At 44.7% G+C, this 19,333-nt stretch overlaps 1 protein-coding gene across 6 annotated transcripts; it reads left to right on the top strand.

Annotated features, from left to right (window-relative positions):
* Positions 1 to 1,183: 1,183 nt before the first annotated feature.
* Positions 1,184 to 18,683, top strand: ccdc120b (coiled-coil domain containing 120b). 6 transcript variants are annotated; one of them, XM_077006969.1, is made up of 11 exons: positions 1,184 to 1,606; positions 8,597 to 8,658; positions 8,735 to 8,829; positions 9,228 to 9,358; positions 9,469 to 9,576; positions 9,662 to 9,782; positions 10,332 to 10,391; positions 11,003 to 11,159; positions 11,246 to 11,347; positions 17,082 to 18,113; positions 18,210 to 18,682. In XM_077006969.1, the coding sequence occupies exons 3-11, from the start codon at positions 8,790 to 8,792 to the stop codon at positions 18,307 to 18,309; spliced, it is 1,851 nt and encodes a 616-aa protein (XP_076863084.1). In that variant the 5' UTR covers positions 1,184 to 1,606; positions 8,597 to 8,658; positions 8,735 to 8,789; the 3' UTR covers positions 18,310 to 18,682. The 6 variants fall into 6 exon arrangements, with proteins under 6 accessions (XP_076863084.1, XP_076863060.1, XP_076863099.1 ...); XM_077006945.1 differs by having other exon boundaries at positions 8,521 to 8,658; XM_077006962.1 differs by lacking the exon at positions 1,184 to 1,606 and adding an exon at positions 1,665 to 2,202 and having other exon boundaries at positions 8,521 to 8,658.
* The last annotated feature ends 650 nt before the right edge of the window (positions 18,684 to 19,333 follow it).

Raw genomic sequence — 19,333 nt, 5'->3', positions numbered from 1 at the left:
CAATCGCTGGTCTGTAATTTGTCATACAGTAATAGGAGTACTCAAAGCATAGCCCATATAATCCAGCTGCTGCAGATTGTTCACCCCTAACTGCTCATCTGTAATGACAAAGTGCCCTACCTAACCAATATATTAACCATTCAATTAATTACCAGTGTTCAAGTCCTGGAACTGGATTGGGGTTCTGAAAGTGAAGACTTCTTATCCCAGAGGAAACTGTTTGAGCCCAGTGTGAAGCCACAGTGGAATGGTAATCTTGGTCCAAAATATGCTGGGAATGTTTTACTGTAGAGGATGATGTGATTACATAACAGAACAGCTATCCTTTAATAACCTCACTAGTGTCCTAGCCGTTAGGCAATGGACGCCTGTCGTAGCTTAACTTGCCGGTCTTGGCACTCTCAGATATCCTTGTTCTGGTTTTAATATTCCTGTTCTCAGGGGTGAGATTTTGGGAGTGCAAAACTAGTTGATCTGCACACAGCAACACCTGCATCTGATGTTTTGTTTTTACGATATAATTACTTTGTATTTTACAACCAGATGTTTCTGTTTTTAAATGGTACTTATTCATTTCAGAGTTTATTGGAAAGCACTTGTGAATCCGAATGAACAAAGTTTTCAGAATTTTTTTTGTTCAACTTGTTAATTTACCAAGCATAAACATATGATGTCATTTTAGACAAACTGCGTTTTTTTTCTAGCTCATAGGTGTTAAAATGTTGCAATAGTTTACCAATATAAAATGCATTATTATACACATCTCAACAAATAAATTGAGTTTTCAAATAAGCAAGAACTGCGTCGCCCACTTTGGTGGTAAGGAACAGTTACACAAACTGTTACCTGGATATTCTCACAATACTCACAATATTTGTTGAATTGCCATTATTTTCTTATTAAATCTGGGATATTTCTTATAATTTTGAAGTACATTATGGCTAAGGGCGAATTTGAAATATATATATATATATATATATATATATATAACTAACTAGCTCACAGAACCTTGAGTTCTGCATCAGGATTGTAAGTTTCAACCCTAAAAATAAACTCGGGACGTGTTATTTCGGCTGTGCTCAGGATAGCCTAAAGTCGAGCAGGAAAGGGTTAAAGGGGCAAGTGCGTCTTCTACCGGCCGTGTTGGCCAGTCTGAGTCGGACCCAGGCAACAACGTGAAGTAAACTGCACATCGAGGAGGCGTCGACGGTGACGCTCGCTAGTGGAAAACAAGATCGTGGCTTTAGTACAATGATGCACGCAGTTCCTCACGCGGATCCTTCATGATGTGACTCATAAGCTGGTGCATTTTAATTGGAACCGCAGGTCCTTCCATATGTTCTGTTTACAATTATGCAATTGCCACCGCAGTCTGCTTGATACGTCGACCTGTCTCGTTAATATATCAAACAGTGATGCGATTTTTTTGCTTGCTTTGAGAGGCACAGGAATTATTTGATTCTAAGATGACCAGAAGCGCTCTCTGATTGTACGCTAACGGAAGGACCTGCTCTATGTCCTGTTGGATTTACCGGACCTTTGGGCGTTTCATCAACAATTGCACAATTAATGTCCGGCGATGGCATCACCGTCACCTTGTCTTTTGGCAAGTAACCTCAAATCTGATCCATCTCCTTTTCACGTTCTATTACTATTTAGATTTTTTTAATCAGTGTAAAAAGTACAGAATTGTGGTTTGTTGTAATGCCGTGACAAACTGCTGTATGTAATATGTTTGTTCATATTGTAGATGTCTGGGGTTAATTGCTCCGGATCTTTGTGCGTGTCATGTTTTGGATAAGCCGTTCGCCAGTAGACCTTACTGGCGTGTCTTCCAGTAGACCTTACTGGCGTGTTTTCCAGTAGACCTTACTGGCGTGTCTTCCAGTTGCGCCACGCGCACAATTAATATTCTGGTGAGGATCTCCTCGCCAGGATACCGGCTCCTATTCGAGTCAAGTGAATAAACTGTTCATTCTTCATATATTTTCACACTATTGACTAAATGGTATGCTAGTGTTTCATTTACGACAACGCGACAATAAAATAGTCTTATTATGTGGAAGGAGGAGCAATAGACTATATCGTGCATGGATACCGAACCCAGGCTGCACGAGACAGCGGCGCATGCTACACGGAACTGGGGTCTCATTCAGACGTGTTTTTAGACCGCATAACTGTCTCTCCTCTCATGTCCTCAAGGTTTGTATCGTTTTTATTTATTTATTGTTCAGTCTGTTCTTTCTGGGCTTTGAAATCACCCACAGCCTTACATTAGGCCTCGTGGCTGAGTGATTTTCTTGAGTGAATTCCTCGTGTTGCATCAGATGGTTTCTCACCGTGCGTCTAATTTAAGCAGGCAACTCCTGAGAAATACACGCATGATACAGTCTGCACAAAGAATGCAAATGCGCGTTTTGCTTGCATGCCAGCCAGCAAAAAATGCGCAAAGCCTCATCTTTGTTTGTTTTTATCTTCCCCGGTGTTTGTAGGACAAATGTATGCAAATATTAGCGCTTTAAAGGTTATTAAGTGGAATAATCCGATAGGAGGAATGTTTTGCAAGCGATGACAAATTATTTTCTACATGCAGGATACAGTTTTGCTACTTCACTTGCTTTGAAATTGGCAATTCCAGCTGTGGACAGAAGCCACAAAACGATTTAAGAATACCTCTGCTCTGCGACTAGGTAGTCCACAGTTTACCCACTGACAAAACTATCACTCCCTTGGTATTGTTCATGCAAACAAACCTTCTCTTTGGGCGCATTCTTTTCTGTGTTTTCAAATGTGCCTCATCAAAGTCGCAATGTGTTTCACAGAGGAAAGCTCAGGATGTGTGTCTGCATGGTGCAGCTTTCCTCTGTTTTGCTGGAGTTAAGCTGCAGCGACAGATGCTGAAACATGCAGATCCATGAGTAACTTCTCACACTACTTGTCCACCAAATCTACAGCTTGCACACAAGGCAGCGTGATGTGAGCAGGGTTTGGCATTGCTGTTCTGTTAGCACATCTAGACCGTGACACTACAAGTGCCAGCTCCCAGGATGCACCTCTGCGTCCAGCGCACTTCCCTTCTCCACGTCCCCGGCTTTAGTGGCCCAACCCATGCAGCGCAGGGTGCCAAGGAGCCCCTGTTCAGTCCACTGTTGCTCGATGTCCTGTCCATGAGGGTCAGCAGAGACAGCTTCTGAGCCAAGCGTGGTGTGTTTTCCCCCTCAAACCTGTGGATCCTGTGTCAGGGTGTTGGTAGAGCGGAGATGCAACATAAGGCATCAGGACTGTGTAACAGTGCTGAAACTCCAAAAATCTCAGAGGAACTTCTTGTTGTGCTTCTTGTCTACTGAATTAGACATGAAATACTGTTCATCTTGAAATAATTGAATAAAGTGATTTGATGCTAGTCAGAAATTTTGGACTTTTAAATATGGTCCAATATCATTTTACTGGAAATTACATTTTAATCTACTTTTGTTCTTGAAACACTGTTGTGTTGTTGGAGATGTCACTTTAACTCTTTTCCATGACTTATTGTGAATGCAAGGCAGTGCATTAAAAGGCATGAGTTTCATTTGAGCTTTGGGGAGAACATAGCGCTCACCACCCAACCACCCAACACATTACAAGTGTGAGCAGGAATTACAGTGAGCAGGAATTAAGTACACCTATGCTCAAAGGAGTGATGCTCAAAATAAAAACATTAATTAGAATTACAAAGAAAATCTCAAGAAGAATTAGGAACTTTCTCCCTGTCTGGGCTCTCTCCTGAACACTGCGTGTGAACTTGTCTAAACAAATAGTCTTTTGTGCCTGGGTGAGTTGTGTGTATGACCCAAACACATTGCCTGAGGCAGTGAAACCCCCGGTCTCCACTCGGCTCTCGCTGCAAAATGTGCCTGTTTTCACACAGGGATTTAGCACATTGTTGCCAGGCAGGAGTCACTTTTACTGTGGCCTGTCTGCTCTGCCCTCGGTTATTTAGCAGTAAAGAAACAGGGAAGAATGCACGAAGTGTCAACAGGAGAGGGAGTCTTCTCTCATTATTCGAGTTCCAGTAAGATCATTGTTAGCTACCGGCTCTGGCTCTACCATGGCGTTCCCTACACCTCACTGGAACCGCAGGATTGGCCTGTTTTCCAGTTATCTCATCTGCGATCTTTAAAAGCTGAAATTTAAAGCAAACCAAGGTGGCAGGTGAGGACCCCTTTGTGCTGGTGAATCAGATCAGAACTGGAGTTCTCCTGTCACCAGTGTCTGGGTCAGTAAAGCACCGGAAAGTGTTGAATTATGACTTATTGTGGTCAACAGACAAATTTGGCAGCCAGCTTTAATACGGCCACAATCTACATTTTCCGAGACCATTTAAGGATGTTGGGTAGGGTGCTTATGTGGGCAGAGTTTATGGTTTATTTGAAGATAAAAATGGAAGTGGTGTCTAATGTCTGTTGTAACTTTAGGGGGTATTTGTAGATATAAAAAAAATATTAAAGATCCATTCATATAAATAATTGTCCTCCATTAATGTCAAATACCAGAAGATATTCATAGGTCACCAATACCAAGCATACCTTTAAGCTCACTTCCTTATTTTGGACTATATTTCAGTCAATATATGAAAATAGATCAGTTTTGAATTTTGCACAGTATGTATTTTATAGTTTACTATATATACTATGTTTTGTACAGTAGGCTATATATTTTTATAGTGTAGAACTCAATATTGGAAATATATACAGAATAGCCACAGCATATCTGTGGTGTTTCAACAGCATCATTTTAAAAAGCACAATGCAGTTGTCCTTTTTAGACTGTGGCAGGCTAGATGTTTTCCTTACTGTAGGTGAAGCACTCAGATGCTGGTGGAGGTGAGGAGCATGTGTTCATGGAGATCACTCATACGTGTTTGACTGCTCAGCTTGTGTCATCTATGACTAGACTCTGGTATCGTTTATTCTCTGCTGACAACTTTATTCTTAGTCTATGGATATTTTTGTTGTTGGCCAGACAAAACCATCACAAAGTGCCTATTTGTGAATTAAACACAATTGTTATACTCAATATTGAAGATTTATAATTATATGAATTATAATTTACAATTAAATTACTTGTAATTCATAGATAGTTTGCACTTAACCTATTTACTAAAGGCGAAGACCTCTTTGTCAAAGCCTGATCCCTTGAACATGTCAACTGTTATGTCTTTGAACACGTGACTTTCCATCAGAGATCATATCTACGCTAAAGTGCTCAGCAGAGCTTTCACAGCAGTCGGCTTGGGCCTGTGTGCTGTCACTCAGTGCGTGAAGGTGGAGTCATCTGTGAAGGGGTATCTCCTCCATCTCCTCCAGGTGCTGGTCGGACGGGACTCCCGATAGCTGTGACAGGAAACACATAACAACATGTTTGCAAGGCCACCAAGAAAAGTGCTAAGTGACATTCCAGTTTCTCCAACAAGATCTGAACACCCGGGTCCCTAACACAGTTGGGATTACAGTCCTAATCTGCCATGTGTTTGTAAATCACTCCATAAAATTATACTACTTTGGTGCAGTCTGCCATTCACAAGTTCTGATGCTGGGGAAGCCAGAGGTTAGAGAGGAGCGCGCCAAGAAAATGATGCATGTGAGATTTATGTTAGTAATCATATGAATGTCAGTTTACTAGCATGACAGGATTAGACGCACTGGTTACTGTGGGCCTGGCTGAGTTCTTACTGCATATGAAGGAGAGCCACTGGAGAATCAGGAGAACATAACAGCAATCTTCTGACGGTGGAGGGAAATCAAAGGCAGGACTCACACATTTCCTGCATAGGACTGCTGGTTCCTCGTCCTCTCCTTTGATGTGCCCTCTGCATTAATGCCGTTATGTGTGCTGTGCACCTCAGCAGGAGGAAGGGGCTCAGGAACACGCAGGACACCAGGCAGGAGGAGCCGTGCAGGACAGGAGAGAGGAGTGGAGCTGTTGCTGAAGCCTGTAGCAAACACACGTACCTCTTTGGCCTGCTATGAAATTACAAAGGAATTTCAGAGGAGACTTTAAAAAGAATAATAATGGTCAGTTATATTGACAACTGTAACATGCATAGAAAAGTATGTGAGGAATCTAAACAGGTGCATGCCTGTCTCATACTGCATGCCAGTTTCAGATAGTTACGTATGCTTAATTTGAATATCTAGTAATGTTTTCCAAGAAAATACCCAAGCAAAGAATGGATGTTAACAAAAGAATTGTGTGAGTATGGGTGTGTGTGTGTGTGTGTGTGTGTGTGTGTGTGTGTGTGAGTGTGTGAGTGTGTGAGTGTGTGAGTGTGTGTGTGTGTGTGTGTGTGTGTGTGTGTGCTCTTTGTAAAGGGTTTTGGAGGACAAGGTAAACAACGCTTTGACTACATTATTCTTATCACCCATAATAACAATGTACTTATTTATAGTAAATTATAATTACTTATACATGTAATATATATGCATTTATTACATGTAAATATAATTATTTAATGGTAATTACATTATTATTATGCTAGCTTTATTCCAGATACCTATTAATAGAGCATTTACACTGCTATGTAATCTATTACTATCGTTGCTGGATTGATAAATGTTTTATAATATAATAATGTCTCTATTAGCTTACCTTATTAGTTTACTTATACCGTGAGATTAGAAACTGCGTCGTTTCCTCACCTGTCAGTTTATTCAGACGAAACCACTCGACACACGTGGAATTTCTGAATGGCCATGTAACCATTTCTCTATAGGGCTATACAAGCATCGAAACATTGATATATGTCGAAATCAATCTTTCTTACTTCTTAGTGTGATTCTTCCTTTTGACGCACAGTAGACGACCTTTGTAAAAATGAGACTTGGTGTTCTTCCCCTACCAGTCCTTTCTAATTGGTTTTGTCCCTGTTGCTTCACACACAAGGAAATAATAGAACACGGTGCACGCGAACAGACGAGATGAAATTTAGAAATGACGCATCAGCAATTTAGGCGTCGAACAGATGGATTGACCAATAGAGTCCTGTGTTCATTAATTAACCCGATTCCGTTTCTTGTTCGAAGAACTTAAATGTGATTCGTAGCACACTTCTTCAGGTCAAGGTAAGTTCTTGAAACCACAAAAGAAAAAGATATAATACCATAGATTTAAAGTTGACTTAATCTTTTATGAGCTGTAAAGTAGATGGCTAGAATGCTATTTAAATATCATTTCTAACATCTACTTAAAATATGCAACACAATCCTTTGATTTAAGCTGTTAAACATCTGGAAATGTAAAGAGTAAGGAATTTTTAACGCCAGTAATGCGCCGAAAAACATTGTACGTTTGCAGAGAACGCTTGAGAAGTGTTTTAGTTATATTACCTTTAGTTTTATTGTAGTTTTTGAACGGATTTGAATGTTGACGATATGGATAATAACATGGCGGTGTTTACACAACCTTGTTAAGAACATAAACATATACATATATCTGGGTTGGCAAGTAAATACAAGTTTTGTTTATTGGGAGATTATGTATCTCTGAGACAAACTATACTCACCAACCATGAGTATAATTTCTGTTATATATATATTTTTTGTTGACTAAACTTCATTTACATTTGCAGCATTTTGCTGGCACTTTTATCCAAAGCGACATACAGTTATGACTCTTCATTCTCAGATATTATGCTGCTGTGTATATCCTCACCTAGTTTAACGGATACCCTATCCTCAAATCCGCTAAGTCCCGCCTGTACATTCTTCTCTCATCTCTTTGCCTGAGAATAGTTTTGATCATTTATTCTACATCTTCGCTGGTCCAATTTCAATCAGCTACGCAGACTCTGCGTGTTTGTTTTGGTTGTAAGTTTGTTTTGGTTTATAAGGTGTGGTGATGACTCAGAAACTCTTGTCTTCCTGCCCAGTATACAAGACCACATTTATTTTTCATCATCTCATCTTTTTCACAATTACTTCTGTGGCTTCTGCTGAAATGTAGGGAATGTGGCATCCAAATAACCATGTTAATTTGGGGGGGGGGGGGGGGGGGGTGTTGTTTAGCTTTACAAATGTATTTGTTTGTGTTCCTTGTGACAGACAGGAATTTCTGTGAATCATTGCTGGTGTATATTGTGCTGGCGAGACCGTTCTGCTTTGTCTCACATTTTCTGAGGTTCTCATTACAGAGAGAGAGAGAGAGCTTCCTGTTGACATGTAATACTCATAATAGTCTGAGCTTTGACCAAACATCATCTGTGTTGAAAACCAGAAGCTTTACAAAAACGTTACTGTCGCCAGACCTCATCTTTACATTAAACTGCTTTTGACTTTCATTCCACAGTCTGGAACACACTTAAACTGGCTTCTCAACAGACATTGACAATTTGCTTTTGGTTTGTTCTTTTTCATGCTTTCATGATACATGATGCTTTGATACATTTTGTTGTATTTACCTAACCCTAACGCTATTTGTGAAAGATGCCTAGAAGATATTCCAAAAGAAGGTGTTTGTAGTAATATTATCATTTTCCTGTAGGGATTATATTACTGAAAGGAGTTCCAGTAACACCAATTTATAGTTCTGCCTGTTCCCGCTTCTGGTGTTACTGCAGAACCAGCACCAGCAGAATCACACACGACTGAATGTCATGGATCATATGACCGCAGCTGCAAGGTGAGGTGAGACGACGATGAAGCCATGATTTCACCTTCCTGACAGGTATCTAAGGTCTGTACTTCGTATCTTTCAGGAGGTGAGAGTTGTGTGGGCAATTCGATTGGCAGGACGCCTTGTGCCACAAACCTATGGAGGTCAAAGGGCATTTGAATACTGACATGGGTCCAGGTGGGTGTTCATTTGTCATTGGTGGGTGTTCATTTGTCATTGTTTGTCATTGGTGGGTGTTTTTCATCGGTGCGCATCACATTGGTGACCCAGCTGGGGCTTGTCAGGGATGAGCTTGACATGATGGGGGTGTAGGTAAATTACTTCCTCTTCGACATAGTTGAGGGTCAAAAACAAAAATCCTTTTGCAATGAACAAATCAATTCCACTTAAATCCCACTCAGTCCCAGCAGGTGACTGCTTCACTTGCCAGTTCATGACAAAAATGTATCCTGTAGGTCATTAGATTATACTCCCACTTCAATCTCAGCTTCAAACAGGTTTGAAAGCCTTTGCTAATTTAGGCCCTATATAAGCACTGTGTGTGTGTGTGTGTGTGTGTGTGTGTGTGTGCACAGACGTCCAGGGCACAGGGGAGAACATGCAGCAGGCGGAGCGTCTCTCCGAGCTGCAGGACAGGAAGCAGACACTGCAGACGCTCCTTAACAGCCGGCTGGACGAACTACGCCAAGTGTGTCTGCTGGAGGCGGTGCGACAGCTTACATCACACACACACACACACACACACACACACACACACACACACACACATGGATTCTCGAATGTAAACAAACGTGAAGCTGTCGACGGTGTGTGCAGGAGCTGACGGGGAAGCTGCCGCGTGCCTTTCCTCTGGACGTGGGGGATCGACCCCCGTTTATCCAGCGCAGGCTGGGCCTGCCTCCCCCCCCCCTCTCCAGGGCAGAGGTGAGGTTGTGGGTCAGTGCCTCCTCATTAGTGCCGCTCGCTCTCTGCAGGCCTGGGGGGTAAATGGGCGCTTGGTTTCCCGCAGGATGACCTGGTCCAGAGGAGACAGGTGAAGCTCCTGTTGGGTGGCGGACTGAGGCGGACGGTGGAGTCAGACACAACCACAATGCACGGCAAGAGGACCGTTCACCGTGGGTGTCACACAGGTGATTCAACATACGCAACTCAGGCCTGCATTGTATCCAGGACAGATCTGTGTGATTTGTGAGGACTTGTGCGTGTGCGTGTGCGTGTGCATATGTTGATGCAATCTGGTTGTTTTACTGCATCTTGTTTGCTTGACGCCCGCCGTGCTAATGCCTGCCGTGCCAATCTTGGCCCGCACTGTCAAGTGTGTTGGTGCAGATGAGGAGGAACTCACGTCTCCTCATCGTTCCACACTGTGGAACTGTGGGAAAAGGAGACAATGGAGGCAAAGCGTGGGTCTCTGAGCACCGCACTCGCTTCCTTCCAGAAGGAGTGCGGTGAACAGGCAGCGCTCAGTTTGTCTTTCTACTGCAGCGCCGCGAGCGTTGACAGACAGACGCTGTCAGCTCATCGGGCTCAATCCGCTGCGGCTGGTGCTGGTGTGTGGAGCCACATATGCGTGAAAAGACATCAGTGTTCATGTAAACCGAGGGTCACTAAACGAGCGTGTCACATGACGAAAGTTTATAGGCGTTTGGTGTTGTGTGTCTTCTTAAATTCATTTGCAGAGGAAACGGTTAAATCAGAGAGCAGTTCCATGTCAGACTCCACTCAGTCCCAAGACACTGGTGAGTCATGAACATTCTTCAGCTATGTATTGTGGGTACCTCAAACATAGAATGATAGGCAGGTTTACGGACAGATAGAATGGCACCCAGGTGGGTGGGCAGACAGAATGATACATAGAATGAGAGATGCCTACTTCCATAGACAGATACATAGACATTAAGATTAACTTAATTTCTCGAGGGATCAATAAAGTTTATTCTATTCTATTCTAAATTGATTAACATAGATTAAATGTAAATGTGTAAATGTGCCGTATTTTGTCAATTGTGATTTTTACACCGCAATCGAAATTTGTCCTCCGCTTTTAACCCATCTGTGCAGTTAGAACACACACACACACCAGTGATTACTAGGGGGCTGTGGATCACACGTGCCCAGAGCGGTGGGCAGCCCTAGCCCGGCGCCCGGGGAGCAGTTGGGGTTAGGTACCTTGCTCAAGGGCACCTCAGTCATGGCCTCAGGTCTGGGAATCGAACCCACGACCCTCCGGTCACAAGACCAGTTCCCTACCACCAGGCCATGACTGCCCCAGTATTTAAGATTAAGATAAAGTATTTATAGATGTAAATGTAAATGTAAATTAAAGCCTCTGTGCACCTGTGTTCCACAGAGGAGTCGTCCCCTAGTATGGCCCAGGGGGAGCGGTCCCTGTCTCACCCCCGCCTGGCCTTGGCTAGTCCTGACAGCCACCTCTGTAGGAAACCATCTCCAGTGGAGATCTACTACGAGATGAGGACTCGTCGCAACTCCGCCTCCAGCTCCGTCAGGTACCTGACGTAGTCCCACCTTACTGCAACCTTGGATTACTCTTCCTTGGGCAGTAGGTAATGATCATCCGTGTATGTCATCCCAGTCCGAGCCACTCCCTGCCAAGGAGTACATCCAATACGGAGGGCAGGAGTGTTCCAGCCACGCCTCTTCTGTCTCGAACTGCACCAATCAGCATTCATATGAGGTCCAGTAATATTTAATAAACTTTTTCTTTGATCCCATTTTTTTGATTTCCTATAAACCACAGATTCATAAACATCAATGGACACACACACACACACACGTGTGTGTATAGGCCCACCACTAATATAAATATAAATAATATATATATATATATATATATATATATATATATATATATATATATATATATATATATATATATGTGTGTGTGTGTGTGTGTATTGTGTGTGTGTATCCATATCCACACGCACACACACACACACTGTATATATGGATGGAAGACGTAAGACGTGCTGCAATTTTTTTTAACTTTAAAAATGTGATCATTTCAAAATTGTGTGTTGATATATTGATAACGTGTTTATTCAGCTAAACATGAGATTTGAAATGTAAGCCAACATTTAGTACATTTAACCTGTTTTCGGCGGCGACGACTCTTCCACTGGGCTGCATCAGTGCTTGACCCAGCGTCAGCAACATTAGCAAACGGGTGCTTTGCGTTTAAATGGTACTTCAGACTGGTAAAACTCCTACAATAAACTAATTCCATGCGTTGCATAAGGTGCAAACAACTTTAGTCTTGTCAATGTCTCCATTAGGAAGCTTCTTAAAAATGAATTTTCCATGAAGCAAACCTGGCGGTGGCTACATCCATGTATACACATGACACGTGCAATTTGTTGTGGGTGGTAATTCACAGGTTTGAAAACTCGTTCTCGCCCCCTACTGTGCAATTTGGTTAGGAATTTGGTTTGCTTACCTATTTTGACTCAGTTCCCAACCCAACTTTAAGAATAGATTAACGGCGATATTTTTTATATCGCCCGATAAGAGTATTACATTATCGAACGCCGCTAACGTCGATAACGGCCCACCACTAATATATATATATATATATATATATATATATATATATATATATATATATATATATATATATATATATATATATATATATATATATATAATGTGTGTGTGTGTGTATCCATATATACACACACGCGCACACACACACTGTATATATGGATGGAAGACGTGCCGCAATTTTTTTTTTATAATTTAAAAAATGTGATCATTTCAAAATAAAGCCATTATTTACTTTATTTACATTTACATTATTTACTAAAGAAATATATCTATTTATTTGGGCCGCTATCTTGACATGCCTGATTTTATTATGTTCAGAGATAATATTGAGGGAAAAAGGGCAACATTGTCTAAATGGTGTAACCATAAAAATGCAGCACCAAAACTATAAGTTGTTGAAAAAATGTGTAATGTGTGACGATACGGGGTGAGCGAAGGACGAGACACCGAATCCTTGCTGTAGTAGACGTCACTTTAATATATATACGAAGAAAGCGCGTATAGCGCACGAAGAACATCCAACATGAACGGAGACGTGTATACTTTAGACAACGACGAGCACAGGACACTGCGCGAGCGCACATTAAATAGACAAACCACATTAGCCCCACGTGATTACGAGACGATTCACAGGTGAGACACATTATTCACATATTCACATAGCCTTCACCACGGAATTCCACTGACGCAGACGATGCACGTAGACTACGTCAACACACGCCCAAAAGGGAGGGGCCGGGGTCCTCAACGTGACAGACGCCCCCTCCAAGGGCACTACCCGTCCCGGGGTGCCAACAGGACCGAGTGCCCCGAACCCACAACGAAGGGCGGATCCGACGCGCTCAGTCCTGCGTCTGGGAGGTGACTGCCCTCGGCGAAGCGTCCGTCACGAACCGCCTAGAACACCCTCCCTGGGAATACAGGGGAGAAGACGTTAGACACACTCAACGGAACAGACACGAATACACACACCGGTACATTAACACATAGAGGAACGAGAGGGAAAAAGGGGTTAGATACACAAACGGGCAGTCTTACGATTACAGGCACACACACAAGACACAGGTGCCAGGCTGCGCGCCAGGAGTAGGGCGATAAGGGGAGAGAGATCGGGAGCTGCAGGTGCCGCAGTGAACGGTCCTGTTCCCGCCTTTGCTGCCTAGCCTCCGCCCGGTGCAGGGCGGCTGGCGGACGTGCCGGGCGCAGGGCGGCTGGTGGACGCGCCGGGTGCAGCGCGACTGGCGAACGCGCCGGGTGCAGCGCAACTGGCGAACGCGCCGAGTGCAGTGCGACTGGCGGGACTGGCGGGCTCCTCCCCCAGCTGACCGTTTGGCGCGCCCCTCTCTCCTCGCGACCGCCCTCTGGAGTCAACTGTGGGCACTTCCACTTCCATCTCATCCACCTCGCTGCCCCGGCTCCAACTCATGGGCTGCTCCGGGCTGCCACCCCGAGAGCAGTCCATGCTCTCTCCTCCGGTGCGCTCGGCGGACAAGCTCCACCTCCCCTTTACAGTCCCCGCAGAACACTCAGAGGGGGGCTGACTGTCCTCCTCCTCCGTGTATATGTCGCCGTCCGTGCCCTCAGAGATGCCTGAGTGCACGGACAGAGGATGATCGTCCTCATACCCCTCTTCCTCTTCTCCGTAGTCAGCGGGGTGTGTAGAGCGCTCCGACGGCGAGTAGTCTTCGTCGTCGTCCTCCTCCCCCTCCTCTATGACGGAAGAGGGACCTACGGGTGGAGGGAGGTAGTCCTCTTCCTCTGACTCCTCCTCCTCCTCCTCCCCGTAGTCTATGGTGGACGTGTCGCGTAGGCCTCCTCCCCTTCCCCACCGTAGTTTACGGTGGAGGCATCGCACAGGGAAGGAGGGTATGCCTCCTCCTCTTCGTCCTGCTCCTCCTCCTCGGAGTCCCCCACCCCAAACTCCGCCTCCGGGGTCGAGTCCGCGACGCAGATCACACTGGGACTTCCCTCCATAGGAGAGAGGGCGCGGGATGGAGGGGAGTGTCGCTCCCTCCAGATCCGGACCGCGCCCTGGCGGAAGAGCTCCGCCAGCTCGGGGTCTCCTTCCTCGACCCTCCGGGCTGAGGCCAGCTGGAGAGCGCATACCGGGTCTCCCTCCAATTGCGCCAGCGTCGGTGGGTACTCCTCCTCCTCGAGCTCGCCCTCTGGTGGCGACGCCTCGTAGAGCTCGGGGACGCTCACCCGTACGGGTGAGCATTCCCGAGAAGGAGCGGGGTGCCTCTCCTCCCACACCCGCGCCGCTGTCCGGCGGTACTCCTCCGCCAGCTCGGGTATGGAGGTTTCCCGAGCCGCGCATAGCAGGTATGAACACCCGGGGTCCTGCATCAGCTGCGCCAGAGTCGGCGGGGTTCTGCGGCGCGGGGGAGAGGAGGAAGAGCGGTGGTACCGCTTACCGGGCTTCTTCCCCTTCTTAGGCTTTGTTTTGTAGCCTGGCATGGTTGTTGGTGTCTCAAGTGGCTCGTCGTTCTGTGACGATACGGGGTGAGCGAAGGACGAGACACCGAATCCTTGCTGTAGCAGACGTCACTTTAATATATATACGAAGAAAGCGCGTATAGCGCACGAAGAACATCCAACATGAACGGAGACGTGTATACTTTAGACAACGACGAGCACAGGACACTGCGCGAGCGCACATTAAATAGACAAACCACATTAGCCCCACGTGATTACGAGACAATTCACAGGTGAGACACATTATTCACACGACATAGCCAAGTCAAACGTCTGGTATGTCTACTGGTGGCTCCTTTTTGGTGCCATTTTGAACATTTTGAGCCAGAAGAGCATGTAACAGTATGTAATGTCAAACAGAAGAGCATGTAACAGTATGTAATGTCAAACAGAAGAGCATGTAACAGTATGTAATGTCAAACAGAAGAGCATGTAACAGTATGTAATGTCAAACAGAAGAGCATGTAACAGTATGTAATGTCAAACAGAAGGAACTCTGAAGACTCCAACTGCCACAAGTCAAGACAGGGCCGGCGCCACGGGGGGCGAAAGGGGGCGTTGCCCCATTTATTTTACAACAATTGCTACATGGCGCCCCCTCGCCCGCTCAACAACTTACGTTCCCCCCCCCACTGTATATGTTCTGGCGCCGGCCCTGAGTCAAGATTAGTAACTCTCTGTAAAATTTGACAAAATAAAGCAGATTTAGGTCATGGTCAGGTATGATTAGAATACATGTCAAATGGTTTGACCTCAGTGAAATGTTAATAAATATAAAGCATCATAAAATATTCAAGTTAATATAAAAAATTGTTTGAAATATTCAAACCAAGGTCAAGTGTTTACATAGTCATCCACAATAATGCATGCAAAATTTGGTTTCAATTTGAAATGCCCTGTGGAGTAACTGGGTTACACCATTGCATTTCCTTTATGAGTCAAATTTATTTCTACTTTTGTATTTTTTGTATTATTTTTGTATTTGTATAGGAAGTATGTAGGTGGAAACCTGTGTATGCAAACAACAAACTCTCTCCTCTTCTAATAGATGCCTCTACAAGTAAAGAGCACGTGTTAATGGAAACACAGGTGCAGATGAGGGAAGAGTGGATCAGTATCAGAGGCAGTACAGAGAGAGAGAAGAATAAAAGGGTGCATGATGAAGTTTTGAACCTTACTCCTCTATCACTGCATTCAACAGCAGATGAGCAGCTTTTAAAGGCCCTCCAGAGCCCATAGTGTATGTTGCTGATCTTGACTATGTGATGCCAAGTTTAAAGAGACCACAGGCATCCTCCACTCATGTGAGGGTAGAGCAGAAAAGTACCAGCAAACAGAGCAGTGCTGAAGAAAAGGGAGAAGCTAAGGTTCATAAAAAATAAGGAATGTGAGTAAAAGAATGAAGGCAAAAAAGCTGCAACAGAAAGTTGATGAATGCAAAGCAAAGAAAAGAATGAAAGTGCATGTGAGAAACAAGACGAGAGACAAAAATAAAATAGCAAAGGAGAAAATGGAGATGGTTGTCACCTTTCTCACTGAGATATGGAGTTTTTCTTCGGTCTGCTAGATATTGTCTTACATTTGATTGTTTTAAATGTAATATGATGAATAAGGTGTATGAATTGTTCTTAGTGTACTATAATCAGAGATCAGTCCGTTTCTTCATTGTTAAAAGTATTGTTTTATATAGTATTTTAAAAATCTTTTAGATTTTGATCACATTTATTAAAACATCTAATTCACTTAACTTCATAACTTTTTATTCAACTTTAATTGCTTGTCGTTTGCTTGTTGTCAGTTGGTGTAACCGATAAATGTTGATTGGTCTAACCAATGTTTCTCATAAAAATCTAATATTGCACAAAAAATTTACTATGCATATGACTTCAGCACTGTATTACACTGTAAAAAGGAAATTTAAAATTATTTTAAACTAACTGATCCAAGATTAGAGAGAAAACATTAATGTCTATGGCATATTGACTTGCTCAGTACACCAAAAACCCATATTATCTTAGTTTAGAAATAAAATATTTTAAATATAAATTGAAATTATATTTAATAATAAATCACTTATTTCATCTGTACACTTACATAACTTCTAGAAGGCTGAATTATTGAATACTTTGTATTATTGAATACATGCTTTTTTGGTTACACCATTTGATAATTAAATGTGACTGTGATTCTTTAATTGGTAAAAAATTGTAAAAATGTCATATAAAATGCTATGGCACCAACAGAAATCCACATTATACATCTAAACAAACATCTAGCACATTGTTTTAACATGTTTAAAGCATATTTGTGATTTGGACATCATACCAACCCTTTCTGTTTGATATGATATGGTTATGATGTTTTATAATTGTCTTGGTGTATTGTCTTATCAGGCCCGACCCTGCTGGTGCTCCAGTAAAACAGCAGAACAGTAGTCCTGACATCCCACAGTTTGTGCCGCTGGCGTCTCTGGAGAGCTCCTCCTCTGACTGCCGGGGCTGCCCGTACAGCTCGCGCGCCCGCCGCAGCAACAGCACCGAGGCCTTGCTGGACCGATCCTCCCTGCAGGAGTCCCTGGGGCCACGCGACGGAGCGCACACGCGTGGCGGCATGCCCCCTAGGGCCGGCCCCTACAAGAGCTCTGAGTCGCTGATGGACGGCAAGCTCCGGCAAGTATACTGGGGCAGCCCGGAGAGGCCGCTGGGAGGAGCGGAAGAGCAGGGGCGCACGCGCTCCTCGGTGGGCGGGAGAGCAAGCGGCGTGGGCTACAGCGAGATCTTAATGGACTACATCTGGGGCAAACAGCAGAGCAGAGCCGCCCCGCCGGCCCTACGCCAGTCGGCCGGGCAGGCGTGGCCCAACCTTCCAGCGGCCGCCACGCCTCCTCACTACAACGGCTTCTCCCATTCGCAGATCCACTTGGCCGCTGCTCCGCCCCCTTATGGCCCCGTGCTCCTGTCTGAGCCCCAGGCCGAGTCGCGGAGGGTCAAGGTCACACGGACCAAGTCGTGCGGGCCCTTCATCCCCCTCCAGCAGCAGGACGCTGTGCTGCTCTCCCCGTACGAGCCCACGCACCCGGCCTCCTCTTCCCCCACCTCTTCCATCCCCAACCTGCTGCCTCTCCAAGCAGAGCTGCCCCCCACTGCCGGTGCTGCCTTCAGCTGCAGGCCTGTGCCCTTCTCGCTGCCCACTCCGGATGACTCTGTGCGCAGCCTACACAAGGCGCTGGCCTTGGAGGGCCTCCGGGACTGGTACCTAAGGAACGCCCTGGGTTACAGCACCCCAGCCAAGGGGCACGAAGGGCTCCCCTTGCGACACGCCCAACACCTGGCATCCCAGGGGCAGTCTGTCCCGCTTGACCCACTGTACTCACACCGCCAGATGCCCCAGTCTGCCTCCTTTCATGGACACCCCCTGCGGGGCAGGTAAGTCTTTCCCATCAACCCTGTCGGTCATCTTTGTGAGCAGAGTAGGTTCTGTGCTGCTTTGTGGGGTTATGTAAATCATGTATTCTCTGTCAGGTCTCTGGAGCTCTCTCTCTACTCAGAGCCCTTCCTGTCCCAGAAGCCCACACCAAAAGAGGCCGGCACGGACCCTGCTGCCCCCGGGACTCTGGTTTAATCGCCTGACCATGCCTCCTTGCCAACTATTCCACATGACATGTAACAACACAGCTGTTCAATCAGTACAATATGAGTTGTACAAATAGAGATGAGTTTGGTTATTAAGCCCTAGCAGATATGTATGCTATTGAAATTATTATTGTATTACAGAGGTACATATGATTTGGGCATTATGAAATAACAATCTTCTGTTCACCTTTATATATATTTTTGCAGAATATTATATATACATAATATATATATATACACACACACACACACACACACACACACACACACACACACACACACACACACACACACACACACACACACACACACACACACACACACACGGTATATCACAAAAGTGAGTACACCCCTCACATTTCTGCAGATATTTAAGTATATCTTTTCATGGGACATCACTGATAAAATGACACTTTGACACAATGAAAAGTAGTCTGTGTGCAGCTTATATAATATAAATTTATTCTTCCCTCAAAATAACTAAATATACAGCCATTTATTTCTAAACCACCAGCAACAAAAGTGAGTACACCCCTAAGAGACTCCACCCATAAATGTCCAAATTGAGCTTGTCATTTTCCCTCCAAAAAGTCATGTGACTTGTTAGTGTTACTAGGTCTCAGGTGTGCATAGGGAGCAGTTGTGTTCAGTTTTCAAGTACAGCTCTCACACTCTCTCATACTGGTCACTGAAAATTCCACTGTCATCAAAGGACATGGATTACTGGAACCATGTCCTATGGTCTGATGAGACCAAGAATAATTTGTTTGGTTCAGATGGTCTCAGGCATATGTGGCGGCAGTCAGGTGAGGAGTACAAAGATAAGTGTGTCATGCCTACAGTCAAGCATGGTGGTGGGAATGCCCTGGTGTGGGGCTGCATGAGGGCAGCAGGTGTTGGGGAGTTACATTTCATTGAGAGACACATGAGCTCCAATATGTACTGTGAAATACTGAAGCAGAGCATGATCCCCTCCCTCTGGAAACTGGGTCGCAGGGCAGTGATCCAGCATG

Source organism: Brachyhypopomus gauderio, chromosome 1 (genome assembly GCF_052324685.1).
Source record: "Brachyhypopomus gauderio isolate BG-103 chromosome 1, BGAUD_0.2, whole genome shotgun sequence".
Classification (NCBI taxonomy): domain Eukaryota; kingdom Metazoa; phylum Chordata; class Actinopteri; order Gymnotiformes; family Hypopomidae; genus Brachyhypopomus; species Brachyhypopomus gauderio.
The sequence above is the reverse complement of the archived record's forward strand: the minus strand, read 5'-3'. Positions and strand labels throughout refer to the sequence as shown.

Excerpts from the sequence above, each read along its gene's own strand:
- ccdc120b (XM_077006969.1), top strand. The coding sequence starts at position 8,790 with ATGGAGGTCAAAGGGCATTTGAATACTGACATGGGTCCAG. Across the intron at positions 8,830-9,227 it reads GAATACTGACATGGGTCCAG|ACGTCCAGGGCACAGGGGAG; the intron begins GTGGGTGTTCAT and ends GTGTGTGCACAG. Across the intron at positions 18,114-18,209 it reads GGACACCCCCTGCGGGGCAG|GTCTCTGGAGCTCTCTCTCT; the intron begins GTAAGTCTTTCC and ends ATTCTCTGTCAG.